This window comes from Tauraco erythrolophus (assembly GCF_009769465.1).
Source record: "Tauraco erythrolophus isolate bTauEry1 chromosome 30 unlocalized genomic scaffold, bTauEry1.pri scaffold_44_arrow_ctg1, whole genome shotgun sequence".
Classification (NCBI taxonomy): domain Eukaryota; kingdom Metazoa; phylum Chordata; class Aves; order Musophagiformes; family Musophagidae; genus Tauraco; species Tauraco erythrolophus.
The window spans coordinates 347,435-361,328 of NW_028238561.1; the positions used below are offsets into that span (position 1 = coordinate 347,435).

The window sequence follows — 13,894 nt, forward strand, 5'->3', positions numbered from 1 at the left end:
CTACAGCAAACCAGCCTGAGAAAGGGGAGAACTGGGTTCTAGAGCCATCTTTAAGCAAAGCCTCTTACGACTGGATTCATCAAAGGGTCAACAGGGACCTCACCGGCTCATCTGAAAATCAGGAATGAGCACGAGTCGTTCCAGCTCCCGGGGTCTAATGAGCAGCCCGGGGTAATTCCCGCCAAGTGGCTGATGGTTTTTAGCATCAAAGTATGTTTTTTTGCAGAAATTCCTCCCTTGAAAATATTTGCTCAGGTCTTGATCCATTCCCCGATGGGCGTTTGGGATTTTTCTGCCTCTCTGACCAAACCTGGGATGACTGCTGAGCACCGGCACCATCACCAAACCTCCTGTGATGAATAAACACGGAGCCTGGTGCCGTGTCTCCGGCACCTTTCCAGCTGGGAGACTTCAACCTCAGCTGATGGCGAAAGTAAAGGCATTTAGGATCATTAATTTTGGTTAAAGGAGGATTTTCATTGTATGTTTTTTGTGCCTCCAAGTGCTTCCTAGAAGGACTTTTTCTTGATTGTTTTGCTCATCAAGTAATTTTTTCTATTTCTCCTGGCCAATGTCCATCGTTGGGGTTTTATGGCTTTCCTAGACCAGTTTGTGGCAACCAGTTTCTCCATGCTGGCACAGCCTGCTCCAAATGTGGGGCACCCATCTGTGGCAAGGGGAGGGCTGGGGGCCATTGGGGACCATCCTGCTGCCCTGCCTGGGGAGCTGAGCTGGTGGAGCCCCTCCCCTGGAGACCTCCTTCCTGAGCACCAGCTCTTCAGGTGGGATTTGTGCCTGGGCAGGTCCCTGCTCTGCAAAATACCCCCAAGACGATGTCATAGAATCATAGAATCATTAAGGTTGGAAAGGACCTCTAAGGTCATCGAGTCCAACCAACAACCCAATACCACCATCCCACTAAACCATGTCCTGAAGGGCTATATCTACACATTTTTTGAACACTTCCAGGTATGGTGAGTCCACCACTTCCCTGGGCAACCTGTTCCAACATTTGACCACTCTTTTAGTAGGGAAATTTTTCCTAATATCCAATCTAAACCTCCTCTGGTGCAACTTGAGGCCAATTTCTTTTGTCCTATCACTTGTTACTTGGGAGAAGAGACCAACACCGACCTCGCTACAACCTCCTTTCAGATAGTTGTAGAGAGTGAGAAGGTCTCCCCTCAGCCTCCTTTTCTTCAGGCTGAACAACCCTAGTTCCTTCAGCAGCTCCTCATAAGACTTGTGCTCCAGACCTACCACCACCTTTGTTGCCCTTCTCTGGCCATGTCCTCACCCTCTCCACCACCTCGGTCCGGGAGCCGGCTTGCCGCCAGCAAGAACCATCAACGTGTTTCAGCTGAGCCGAAGCTCCTTGTGTGCCCTCAGCAAGAAAAGGAGCCAAGTCCCTTCGTATGGCTCTGACTCATCCTTTTTGTTTTTTTCTTTTCCCCACACCTCTGCTGAGCAATTCCCACCCATCAACCACTGATTGGCGGGAGGTTTGGGTTTTTTTTGTTTGTTTCTCAGACTGACTCAGGTCAGTCGCCAAAGGGAGCTGCTCCAGAGCCGGCCCGATCCACTACGGAGCAGCAGTTCTTGGTGCACAGAGCCTTTTCCTGAAGAAGGGCAACGCCAGGGAAAGGAAAAGACCCCCCCAGGAGGCGTCAGCTCTGTTGGGAGACGCTGAGGTGGCCCTGGGCACTACGAAAAGTCAGCGTGGGGAGCGTGGGCGGCCAGAGTGGACAAGCGGAGTGTGGCGCGGCAGTTCGAGTGGCGGTTGGCACAGAAGGGGGGGAAGGATGCAGCCACCCTGATCCTGATCGCTCCAGAGGTGAGTTCAGTTGGTGGCCATCACCCTCTCAGAAGGAGGTGGAAGGGGAAGTTCTCTGCACTGGGCAAGCCCCCCACCATTGCCCACCTCACCTTCCCAGGTGCCTCTGCACAACAGGTGTGAGGGTCTGGAGGTGGAAGGGCCATCGACGGATGGTGTGGGTGGCGGTTCATCTACACCAGAGGTGTTGCCAGGGTCAGAAGTGCCCACCTCCTGCATCACGACTGCCTCCACGAGGAAGAAAAGATGGGTAATGGTTATGGGTGACTCCCATCTGAGGGGAGCAGAGGGTCTGATAAGTCAGGAAGACCCTCCTCTTGGGGAATTCTGCTGCCTCCCCAGCACCCACATTAAGGACATCACTGGGAAGCTTCCCAGCCTGGTACAGCCCTCAGACTATTGTCCGTTACTGCTCTTCCACGTGGGGGGCAATGAATCACAGAATCATAGGATGGTTTGGGTTGGAAGAGATCTTGCAGATCATCTAGTTCCAACCCCGCTGCCATGGGCTGGGCCACAACGTGTAGTCCAAGGGCCATCAAAAGAGGCTTCAGGCCCCTGGGACGGTTGGTGAGGGAATCTGGAGCACAGGCTGTTTTCCTCTCCCCTTCTAGCTGCAGGCAGCGACGTTAGAAGAAACGGAGGTGCCGAGACTATTGATATGTGGCTCCATGGCGGGTGTCACCGCCTTAGTTTTAGGGTTTCCAACGCGATGACCTACACGGCACCAGGCTTGGTGGCACCAGAGGGGATTCACCTTTCTCTAGATGATCTTTGAGGTCCCTTCCAACCCTAACCATTCTGTGATTCTATGATTCTCCAAGGGGAACACAGCTCTGTTGGCAGGGCTTTAAACTAGATTTGAAGGCAGATAATATCAGGCTTGATAAGACCAGCTGAGAGCACCTGAAGAACAGCAGAAAGGAATTCCAGCCTCTCCAGGCAGTGAGTCAGCTCCATCAGAGGCCCAACCCAAATGCTTCTATGCAAATGTTATGTAGGATGGCGAATAAACGGGGAGTTAGCGGTACGTGCACACCTGCACGGCTATGATCTTATTGACATCACAGACACGTGGGCAGGAATCCTACCACTGGAGTGTTGGAATGAAACGATACAGGCTCTTTAGGAAGGACAGGCAGGGGAGATGAGGAGGAGGTGTCACCCTTTGTGCCAAAGACCAGCTGCAGGGCATGGAGCTGTGCCTGGGGATGGGTGAGGATCCAAGGAGGAGGTGTCACCCTTTGTGTCAAAGACCAGCTGGAGGGCATGGAGCTCTGCCTGGGGATGGATGAGGCTTTGACTGAGAGCTCATGGGTCAGGATTAAAGGGAGGGCAGGGTCAGCTGACATGGTAGTGGGGGTCTGCTACAGACCACCTGACCAGGAAAACTAAGCAGATGAGGCCCTCTATAGACAGACAGGAGCAGCCTCACGTTCATGAGCCCTGGTGCTTGTGGGAGACTTCAACCACTCTGTTATCTGTTGGAGGGACAACAGAGCAGGGCATAGACAATCCAGGAGGTTCCTGGAATGCATTGATGAGAACTTCCTTCTCTAAGTGGTAGAGGAACCAATAAGGAGAGGTGCTATGTCGAATCTTGTTCTCACCAACAAAGAGGGGCTGGAGAGGAATGTGAAGCTCAAGAGCAGCCTTGGCTGTAGTGACCATGAAATGGTGGAGTTCAAGATCCTGAGGAGGGTGCTCAGCAAGCTCACTGCCCTGGATTTCAGGAGAGCAGACTTTGGCCTCTTCAAGGAAAGCTAAAGCCCAGAGGGAATTCAATCTGGCTGGGGATGTCAAGGGTGACAAGAAAAACTTCAACAGGTACATCAGTGATAAAAGGAGGACTAGGGAAAATGTGGGCCCTCTCTGGAAGGAAATGGGAGACCTGGCTACCTGGGATATGGAGAATGCTGAGGCACTCCAAGACTGTTTTGCCTCAGTCTTCACTGGCAAGAGCTCCAGCTGCACGGCCCAAGTCACAGAAGGCAAAGGCAGGGACTGGGTGGATGAAGAACCGCCCACTGTAGGAGAAGATCAGGTTCGAGACCATCTAAAGAACCTGAAGGTGCACAAGTCCATGGGACCTGATGAGGTGCATCCACAGGTCCTGAGGGAACTGGCAGATGAAGTTGCTAAGCCACTATCCATCATATTTGAGAAGTCGTGGCAATCTGGTGAAGTTCCCACCGACTGGAAAAGGGGAAACAGACCCCATCTTTAAAAAGGGAAAAAGGAAGACCCAGGGAACTATGGGCCAGTCAGTCTCACCTCCGTGCCCGGCAAGATCATGAAGCAGATCCTCCTGGCGACTGTGCTAAGGTACATAGAAAATAAGGAGGTGATTGGTGACAGCCAACATGGCTCCCCTGAGGGCAAATCCTGCCTGACAGATTTGGTGGCCTTCTACGATGGGGTTACACCACTGGTGGATAAGGGAAGAGCAACTGACGTCATCTACCTGGACTTCTCCAAAGCATTTTGGAGGGTCTGTTCTGGGTCCAGTGCTGTTCAACATCTTTGTCAGTGACATGGATGACGGCATTGAGTGCACCCTCAGTAAGTCTGCTGATGATACCAAGTTGTGTGGTGCCGTGGACTCACTTGAGGGAAGAGATGCCATCCAGAGGGACCTTGATAGGCTTGAGAATTGGGCCAGTGCAAACTGCATAAGCTTCAACAAGTCAAAATGCAAGGTCCTTCACCTGGGTCGGGTCAATCCTAGGCACAATTACAAACTGGGCACAGAGTGGGTTGTGAGTAGCCCTGAAGAGAAGGATTTGGGGGTGTTTATAGATGAAAAGCTCAACTTGAGCCGGCAGTGCGCTCATGCGGCCCAGAAGGCCAACTGCATCCTGGGATGTATCAAGAGAAGCGTGGTCAGCAGGTCAAGAGAGATGATTCTCCCCCTCTACTCTGCTCTTGTGAGACTCCACCTCGAATACTGCGTCCAGTTCTGGTGTCCCCACCATAAGAGAGATGCAGATTTGTTGGAGCGTGTTCAAAGGAGGGCCACAAAGATGATCCAGGGGCTGGAGCACCTCTGCTACAAGGACAGGTTGCAGGAGCTGGGATTGTTCAGCCTTGAAAAGAGAAGACTTCAGGGGGACCTAATAGCTGCCTTCCAATACCTGAAGGGAACCTGCAGGAAGACTGAGGAGGGACTTTTTACAAGAGTGTCCACTGATAGGACAAGGGGAAATGGGTTTAAGTTGAAGGAGAACAGATTTAGATTAGATCTTAGGAAGAAATTCTTCAGTACGAGGGTGGTGAGACTTTGGAATAGATTGCCCAGAGAAGTTGTGGATGCCCCTTCCCTGGAGGCATTTCAAGGCCAGGTTGGACGGAGCCTTGAGTAGTCTGATCTAGTTGAGAGGCGTCCCTGCCCATGGCAGGGAGGTTGGATTAGATGATCTCTGAGGTCCCTTCCAACCTGTGCCATTCTACGATTCATTCTATGATTACGATGATTTGATACTCTCCCGCACAACATCCTTGTCCCTAAATTGAGGAGACATGGATTTGATGGATGGACCACTCGGTGGATAAGGAATTGTCTGTCGCCTCTGCTCTCCTCTGAAAACCAGAAAAAGCAACGAAAACTTGAAGAAAGCAGCGGGGAAAAAACTCTTCTCCCATTTTCAAGCCGCGTGGGCCGAGCACTGGAGAAGGTGAATAATTCATTCCATTGAAAACACAAAAACAACCAAGTTTTTCTCACCCCTTTCCCGCAGCGGAACAAGCGCGTGGTGTAGTGGTGTGTTTTCCCCGCGCTCCCCGTCCCCGACTCTCCGCTGAGCGCAGGAGGCTGCGGTCCCCACTCCATCCCCACCCAGGGCGGGGGGACGGTCCCCACCCCTGAGCTCCCGCTATGGAGATGGCGTTGAACAGGAGCAAACTGAAGTCTGGGTCACCTCCTTGAGCGCCCAGCCTGAGAACAAGGATTGGGCTTTTCCTTGGTGGGTTTTTGAAGACCACCCATACTCCTCCTCGCTGGAGATCCCACCCGGCTCAAAGCCAGGGTATGGGTTAATTCCAGAAGATTTGGGGCTTTCGTGGACCGGTGGGCATCGTGGCTGTGAGTGCTGTTGCACACCCACTCTCTGGGTGGGCTTTATGCTGGGTCCCCAGTTCCCACGGCTCTGGGATTGAGCAGCAGTGGTTGGGATGCTGCTGTGTGGCGGGAGCATCTGCCCACCCCCACTGCGGTGGCAGAGCTCGAAGGCTCTGTACAGCCCCGGGAAGCTGTTACTGTAAATGAAATTATTTTCTCCCTGGTTGTTCCTCTTCTTTCGGGGTCGGGTTAAGGACCCGTGGCAGGAAGATGCAGTTCTGGTACAAACTATAAATTGATGCTCTGCTTCCTTCTGTAGGTCTCTTGGGCTGAAGGTGAAGCATTGGTGACGCGACTCGGTGCTTTGAATACTTTCCACTTAAGAAAAAATATTAAAAAAAAAGAGAAAAGAAAGAGTCATTCAGCCAAAAACAGGAAACACATGGCCTGGGACGGCATCTCTGATCTGATTGCACCTGTTATAATGAACCCAGCAGCAGATACCGACTCCAGTGCGGCAGAGGCTCCGTGATCTGAGGCATGGGCTGCGGAGCGTGTCTCTGGCTGCTGATCTCTCTCGGCCGCGTTTGGGGTATGTACGTTTTCCTCTCCGCGAGATACTCGGTTCGGGTTGTTTTGGGGGGTTTTTGTTGGATATTGAGACTTTTAGAAATCGGGAGCGGTGTGCTGGGCAGGTCAGATATTCAGGCAGAAGATAAACGCCTTGTGACTCCAAGCTGGATGCGTGGTGCATCCCGAATTCACTCCTACTAGTCAGGCTAAGGAAGGAGAGAATGAACGATGATGAACCAACAAAGATGGTGATGGACAAAGTGTAGCTGCGATCATGAAGCACTCTGCCGTGGGTTTTAATGAGGTATTAATAGCACCGAGCAAATAATTTAGTACCAGATGTACTTGAGTACAAGGGTGCTTGAGATGAAGGTCTTTGGTGGGTTGTCTCACTCTCTGCCATACTGGATCAAGAGGTGCCAGCGGGGTCGGAGATGGTACCCAAGATATAAAGTGTGGATAAGGCAGGTGGAAAGGGACTGGCAGTGGGGCAATGCCTGTTTCAGGATGCCTGGAGAGCCCTGGCCAGCTGTGGATGGTATCCTGGGGATGACAGTGCCCTGGATGAGTCAAAATATACCCACCAGATGAGCTGGTCAGGGAGCAAGGACCACCCAGACCCCCCCAGTTCTCCTCCCATCCTGTTGGCAATTATGGACGGATGCTACAAAATCGGAGGTGCTGAGCTTGCACAAAAGTGCGTGGGTGAGTCGGGGCCCACAAGCAGAGCAAAGGGAGCCATGATTAATCCCGACCCTCTTCTTGGTGCCAGCCTGACGCCCCTTCCCCTTCCCTGGGGACACCGCGCGTCCCCGCAGCCACGTGACCCCTCTGCCACCGCATCAGTGGAATTACCGGGTGTAAAACGAAGAGAAACCAGAGACCTTGGCAGAGCTGGGGGTTCTCCTTGGCTCTGCTGGGTCGCTGTTACTAGAATACCTGCCTTTAAATTCCCCTCGGGGCTTTCCTGCCTGACCAGCACACCGAAAGTCCCACGAGCCCAACACCTGATGGGGGGGCTGCTCCAGACCCAGCGCTGCACTGGTGTGGATCTCTTCCCTTCCTCCAGCCCTTCCAGCTGGGCTTCAGCACGGAGAGTTCCAGACCTCTTTACATCCCTCCTCCTACAGCCTTGCTTTGATCAAGTCGTCTTCTCCACCAAGGAGATGCTCCTCGCCGGGGCAGAGGCTTTTTCTAGTATGATGTAGAAAGGGCTTTTCCATTTGGTAACTGGTGAGGAGCCCGACCGCTGAGCACCCAAAACACGTGTTACTGGGAAAGGTTCAGCTTTACGGTAAATGGATCAGCAAAAAAAACATATGAGGCACCGCGTCGGGCAGACCGTGGGGTTTCGGTGGGATCACAACCGTGTCCGTGTGGCTGCTCTGAGGCTGGGGAGATGTAGTCCCCAGAGACAGCTCAAACTGCTGCGTTCTCTGCCACGGAGGGGGAAGAAGGAAGCGATGGCACTCGGGATGGCGGCGGGGGAGCGTTCGCTCTGTGGTTTTTACCAGAATTGTATGCGCCACAGGAGAGGCGGATACTGGGCTTATCTGGGCCTCCCCAGACTCGTTTTTCTGGGGGTAGTTCCCCCTCTTTTCTTTTCCCCTCTGGGATAAATCCTCACCCTGATGGAAAGAAGTTGGTAGGAAACGTGGGGATGACACGACAGGATCCCTTTCACGTTCCCGGTGCCAACGGCTGGCAGCAGCGGTGAGGTGGCACCTCTCCCCACACTGTTTCTTACAAAAACAAGCTTGTTTGCCCTGGGGGTGCAGGCAGATATGAATCACTGCAAAAGACAGGAGAAGATCCTTCCATGTGCTCACCAGGAAATCCAGGTGGGTGAGATGCTTTAGGATGCGTGGGCGATGCTTCCACCCCTCTTCTTAAGAGCGCTTTTCCGTGGCCACCAAGAAACGCACCTGGGACCACCTCGACCAGGAGAAGGACAATCTGGGATTTATGCCAGAGCCCGCTTCCAGGAAGCTGCATTTCCTGCAATTTCTACAAGAAAAGTCCCACCGGAGGTTTCTGGAGCTGAGGTGCTCAAGGAAGGTGGGTGCCATGACATCCACCAAGAGCCACTGAGCATCGCTTCCCTCTGGACTGCCCTGGTGTCACTGGGACTTCTCCAGGCTGGACCCACCTCTGCCAGCATCCTTCTCTCAGGACCAGCATCCCCACCGGACTGGGACCCCAGGTGCCTTCCCCTGCTTGGAGGGTGATGTTTCACCGCGCTGGTTGGCTGCTGTTGTGCCAACAGAAAGCCCAGAGCTTTAAATCAGGATTTAGCCATCACATTGGGTGCCTGACACAGGAGAACGCTGAAGTTGATGCAAATGAAGACTCTCTCCTTGCTCCAGAAAGGCGAGAGTGAGGAGGAAGAGCAGACGAAGGCAACGCTTCTCCTCTAGCTCCTGAGCCAAGTCCTCAACCTGCATGCTTTGGGGTCAAGGATGGGGAGCCGAGGGCTGGGGGTCACTCCTTTGGTTCTGGGGATGATCTTGTGGGGTGTGCATGGGGCAGAGCTCGCACTGAGCCGTGACTTACAGCGTGGCTCATGTTCCCACCCGCCGGCAGTCACTGGTGCAGGATGAGGTGGATAAGGTGGAGCTTGGAACACGGTTAGACAATCTGTCCAGTTTTTGACCGATTTATCTCACGTAACCCAAGCTGTCCCCAATCTGTGGATTGCCAGGGTGGGTCCAATGCCATTGCCAGCTACTGCAGCTCCACAGGCATCCGCAAAGCCAGGATGGGGAGGGATGGAATGGCGTCTCCGAGCCCCTCGTGCCTCCATGCCTCAGCCCTTCTCTCTGCTCTCCTCCCAGGCATGGGCCACGGGGTGAGGGAGACGCTGCTGGGGACCCTGGGGAAGGCGACGCTGTTGCAGATCCCCTCCGAACTCCAGGAGCTCACCCTGCGCTTCGGGGCGGCCGTCTGGAAGCGGGACACGGAGGACCCGTGGAGTAAGCTCGTCCTGCTCACGTACTCGGGTGGCAACTGCACCAACTACATGAAGGGACGAATTCGCTTCCGCGAGTCGGACTTCTCCCTGGAGATCCTGAACACCAGCAGGCAGGACAGGCAGCTCTATGAGTACATCGTCAGCAAGGGGCCGGAGGAGAAAGTCTGGCAGATACAGCTGGAGGTGTACGGTGAGACACGCTGCTTTGGGAGAACCGTGCTGGATGCTTCCAGCCTTTTGCGGTGCTGGGAGTGGGTCTGGGAGGTGGGTGGTGGTCAAGGAGGGTGGAAGATGCCCACCCTGATGTCGAGGTGCTGCAGTGAGCCCAGGACCCTCTTGCAGCCCCACCTGGGAGCCTTTGAGTGCCAGCAGGCCATGTCCCAATCTAATGCCATTTGCAGAGAGTCCAGGACCAGAGCGGTTCCTCTCCATCTCCCAGGGATTTAGGAAAGGCCAGCAGGATTCCCCAGGCAGGGGCCAAGGCAACGTTTGCATCCTTCCCCAGACACAAACCTTTGCCCCTTCCCTCCTTCCCTCCCTCCAGAGCCGGTGTCCCACCCCAGCATCCAGATCGTCGACTGGGTGCTGGCCAACGGCAGCTGCACCGTCACCGTCAACTGCACGGCGGAGCGGGGGGACAACGTCTCCTACAGCTGGAGCAGCCAGGACACCAGCACCTCGGGGCTCTGCTCCCGCAACGACAGCCTCCTGCACCTCTCCTACCCCCTGCAGAACACCAGCATCGCCTGCGACTGCACGGCCAGCAACCCCGTCAGCACCCAGCACGTCACCTTCAACTCCTCCGAGTGCAGCCACGAGCAAGGGGGTAAGTCCGTGGTTGCCGACCCGGCTCTCTCCAGCCTCCCCATCCTGCTCTTGCTTTGCAGGGGCCTTTTTCACGCTGCTTTAGGCAGTTTCAAAGGAGCTTTATCGCAAGAAAAGTGGCAATCCTTCCCATAAACACCGGCCACGGGGCTGTGGGTCCCACCTGCCTCCCCGGCCACCGCGCTCGCCGCGCCCCGGTGCTCCAGGCTCGTTTTGAATGCGTGAGACTCATACCCCGAGTGGTGTAGGGGGGGTAAAAACCTCGGCGGCAACTTCCCTGTGGGAGGCTCTTGGGGCAAAAATCACACGCTCTCTCTCCGGGGTTTTCTAGGACTCCCTCGTGACATGGGGGACTTTTGCCGAGGCCGGGCCAGCGCGGTCACTACCCCTTTCCCCAGGGACCCGGTGAGGATGTCGCATCTCTGCGGGGGCTCTGACAGTGACCTGCCCTGAGAAAACACCCCCATGGGGAAAAATGATCGGGACTCTTGCTTAGGAAAAGGAGATGCTAAAATGAGATGCTCCGGGGGAGTTTCGGGCTCATTTCTCACCCCCTTGCCCCAAAACCTCCTCACACCATGGGACACCCCTGCATGGTGTCACCAACAGTGGTCTGGGAGCGGGGCCATCCCGGGTACCTCCCCAGCTGGAGCTGGGTGTTGTACAAAGAGGCTGCCTGGAGGCCTCCATAAAGTCACAGGAGAAGCTTTTTGGGCTTCATCCGGCCCCGATCTGGCCCCCAGCAGGTTTGTCACTGACTGTTGCAGACTGGAAGCAGTTAGAGAGCGAGCTCTGCTCGAGAGAAGCGTTTCCTGCCCTTGTTTCCTGTTCTATCAAAATCATCAGCCCAAAATTAGGTGACGAGATGAAGAAAGATTATTTTTTTTTTTGAGTAGGGTCACCCAGGGCTGGCAGCTGACCCACTCCCTTCTCTGCCCCTCCATCCCAGGAACTGGCGGGCTGAGGATGGAGGATCTTGTGCTGGTGGTGGTGCTCATCATCGCAGCGGTGATGATCGGGGTCTCCGTGGCCGCCTATTTGGTGTGCAACGGTGAGTGCGGTGAGGGAGGGGTGCTGGTTGGTGGGGTGAGCCTTGCAAGGTGGGGGGAGGATCACAAGTTGCCCCCAGACAGCCCTGAAGAATGGACTAAGGGGTTGAACCCCGTGGGCACCTCGTCTTGGGCGTACCCTGGCCCTTGGGAAGGAGCAAACTGTGTTTTTCTCGAAGCGCAGAGTGAAAGGCAGGAAGGAAACCAGCTTTAAAAAGTTTTTTTAAAAAAAAAGAAGAGAAACTATCTGCACATGATCTCCAACGCTTTACCCGGATGATGGGTTTCTGAGGCGGTATTGAACGGTCTCAAGGGCAATGGAATGATCCCAGCCCAAATTCAAAAGAGTATCATCTCTCCAAGTGCCACATCCAGGCTGTGTCCCCCTTTCCCTTGTTGATAGGACAAGGGGTAATGGTTTTAAAATAGAGGGAGGTAGATTCAGATTGGATATTAGGAAAAAATTTTTTACCATGAGAGTTGTAGAACACTGGAACAGGTTGCCCAGAGAGGTGGTGGATGCTCCATCCCTGGAGACGTTCAAGGCCAGGTTGGACGAGGCCCTGAGCAACCTGATCTAGTTGGAGATATCCCTGTTCCTTGCAGGGGGGTTGGACTAGATGACCTTTGAAGGTCCCTTCCAGCCCTAACCATTCTATGATTCTATGATTCCCGTTCTCTGTGCAAGGAGAAATTTCCAAAGCTGACCTGGTGTGGCCAGAAATCCTCCGACCACGGCCGGGCAGCGGTGGCGATAGGGATACAGCCGGGTCCAGCTGGCAGGCACCGTGCCGGGGACGGATCCAGCGTGGCCTCACCCTCGCCGTGCCTCGGGGCACAGGAGCGGGATGCAGCTTGGGAAGTGTTGGGGGTCCCCCTTGTTCCCTGCTCCCCTCGCAGCTCCGTGACCCACTTATCCCCCCGCAGCAGCCCGCCGGGATCGCTCGCACTCGCCGCTCGCCGAGGACGCCGCGGTGCACACCATCTACTCCCAAGTGCAGCGGGTGGAGGTGAGCCACGACCCGCACAACCCCGGCCGGCCTCGATGCACGGGGGAAAATGCTCCTTTAGCCACAAGACCCCGAGCGCCGCAGCCATTGGGGACCGTGGTCATGACCCCACCAGCGTTTCTCGGGTGGGGAGGGTCTTGGATGGTGACAACCCGGCTTTGGGCAGCAGCACCCAAAGCCCCAGGTGCCTCCTCGCTGGTCTGTGGCACCCTCTGTGATGGGCTGTGGCTGCTGGATGTCAACGCAGCCCCACGGCTGGTGAGGGGGAGGGTGGGATTGTGGCTGGTGGGGGGGCTGCGGTGGCCGTGGGCTCCCTGGGGTCACCCATCCATTCCAAGAGTCAGCCTGCTCGCCGTTAATTTGGGAATTGCTGGGAATAAGGTTGGATGCTGGAGCTTCCCTGGCGTCCCTGGGTGGCTTTGGGGACAGACTGTGTGTTTTTTCTCCCCTCCCCAAGTCCTAACCAGCTCAAACTGGGGAGGAAACGGTGGGTCCATGTGGGGAGGGGGAAGGAAGGACCTCCAGCCAGCCACTGCTCATCCTCCACTCTCCACGCAGAAGCAGAAAGGGGCCCCCGACACCGAGTACCCCTCCTGCACCACCATCTACTCTGCAGCCACCGGTTTGCCCCCGGACACGGTCCCGGCCCCTGGCAGAGCCCCCAGTCCCATGGCAGAGCCCCCCACCCCACAGAGCCTCCCATCCCTCTCACAGGTAAGGGTGACTGTCCCCTGCCCTGCTCCTCGCCCTGGCTGGGCACTGCTGGGGGACACCCCACGGCGCCCCCCAGCTCGGGCACCTTGCCCACCCCCTGTTTTTTCCCCACTCTTTGCTGCAGAGCCGCGATGAGGAGCCCATGACGGTTTATGCCAGTGTGATGATGCCCATGGCCTGAGCGTCTCTGGGCAGCGGGCAGCAGCCCAGCCTGGCATCTGCTCACCGGGCACCAACACCCACATTCCCAGCTGGAGGAAACCCTGGGGAACTGGGGCAAAAACCCTCCGGCACAACTCTCGCCGGAGCCGAGCTGGGGCTGCACCGACGGCCGCGGAGCAAAGAGCAGGACTGAAGGAAGGCGAGAAATCTGCCCGGGGCTGTGGCTGGTGAGATGCCAGAGCACTGGGAGAGGGTAGAGGGGCCCCGGACACGACCCCGCAGCCGGGCATGAGCAAGGGAGAGAGAATCGATGCCTCGGAAGGGAAGGGTCAGCCCAGCAGCACCACAGGGCAGCACCGGGCAGCACGGCCAGAACAGGTTGGCACCCCAACCTCATCCCTGCCTCGTGGCTTCTCGCCCCACGGCCCCATCCTATGGCCCCGGCTCGCGGCGCCTGGTGACACTGGTGCCATGGGTTCAACGGCAGTGAAGAGAAATCAGAAGTGATTCTTTTTCTTAACTTTTTTTGACCTCTGCTCCGGCTGGTTACGAAACGCCTGAGTTTCACCCAAAATGACGAAGAAAGTTTTTAAATCCTCCCGGGGCTGAGCCCTTCCCGGTGCCTGCCCAGCCCCAACCCAACCCCCCTGCACTGGTGCCACCGCCAGCCCGTGCCCATGTGTGGGGAAGCAGCCGTGT

The 13,894-nt window shown here is 55.7% G+C and overlaps 1 protein-coding gene across 1 annotated transcript; it reads left to right on the plus strand.

Annotated features, from left to right (window-relative positions):
• The first annotated feature begins 6,431 nt into the window (after nt 1-6,431).
• LOC104376543 (signaling lymphocytic activation molecule-like) lies at nt 6,432-13,214 on the plus strand. Its single transcript, XM_086630340.1, has 7 exons — nt 6,432-6,483; nt 9,299-9,625; nt 9,980-10,261; nt 11,210-11,311; nt 12,237-12,319; nt 12,878-13,033; nt 13,158-13,214. The coding sequence occupies exons 1-7, from the start codon at nt 6,432-6,434 to the stop codon at nt 13,212-13,214; spliced, it is 1,059 nt and encodes a 352-aa protein (XP_086486466.1).
• The last annotated feature ends 680 nt before the right edge of the window (nt 13,215-13,894 follow it).

Coding starts and splice junctions, on each gene's coding strand:
- LOC104376543 (XM_086630340.1), top strand. CDS start 6,432: ATGGGCTGCGGAGCGTGTCTCTGGCTGCTGATCTCTCTCGGCCGCGTT. Junction 9,626..9,979: donor GATACAGCTGGAGGTGTACG/GTGAGACACGCT, acceptor CCCTCCCTCCAG/AGCCGGTGTCCCACCCCAGC. Junction 10,262..11,209: donor GTGCAGCCACGAGCAAGGGG/GTAAGTCCGTGG, acceptor CCTCCATCCCAG/GAACTGGCGGGCTGAGGATG.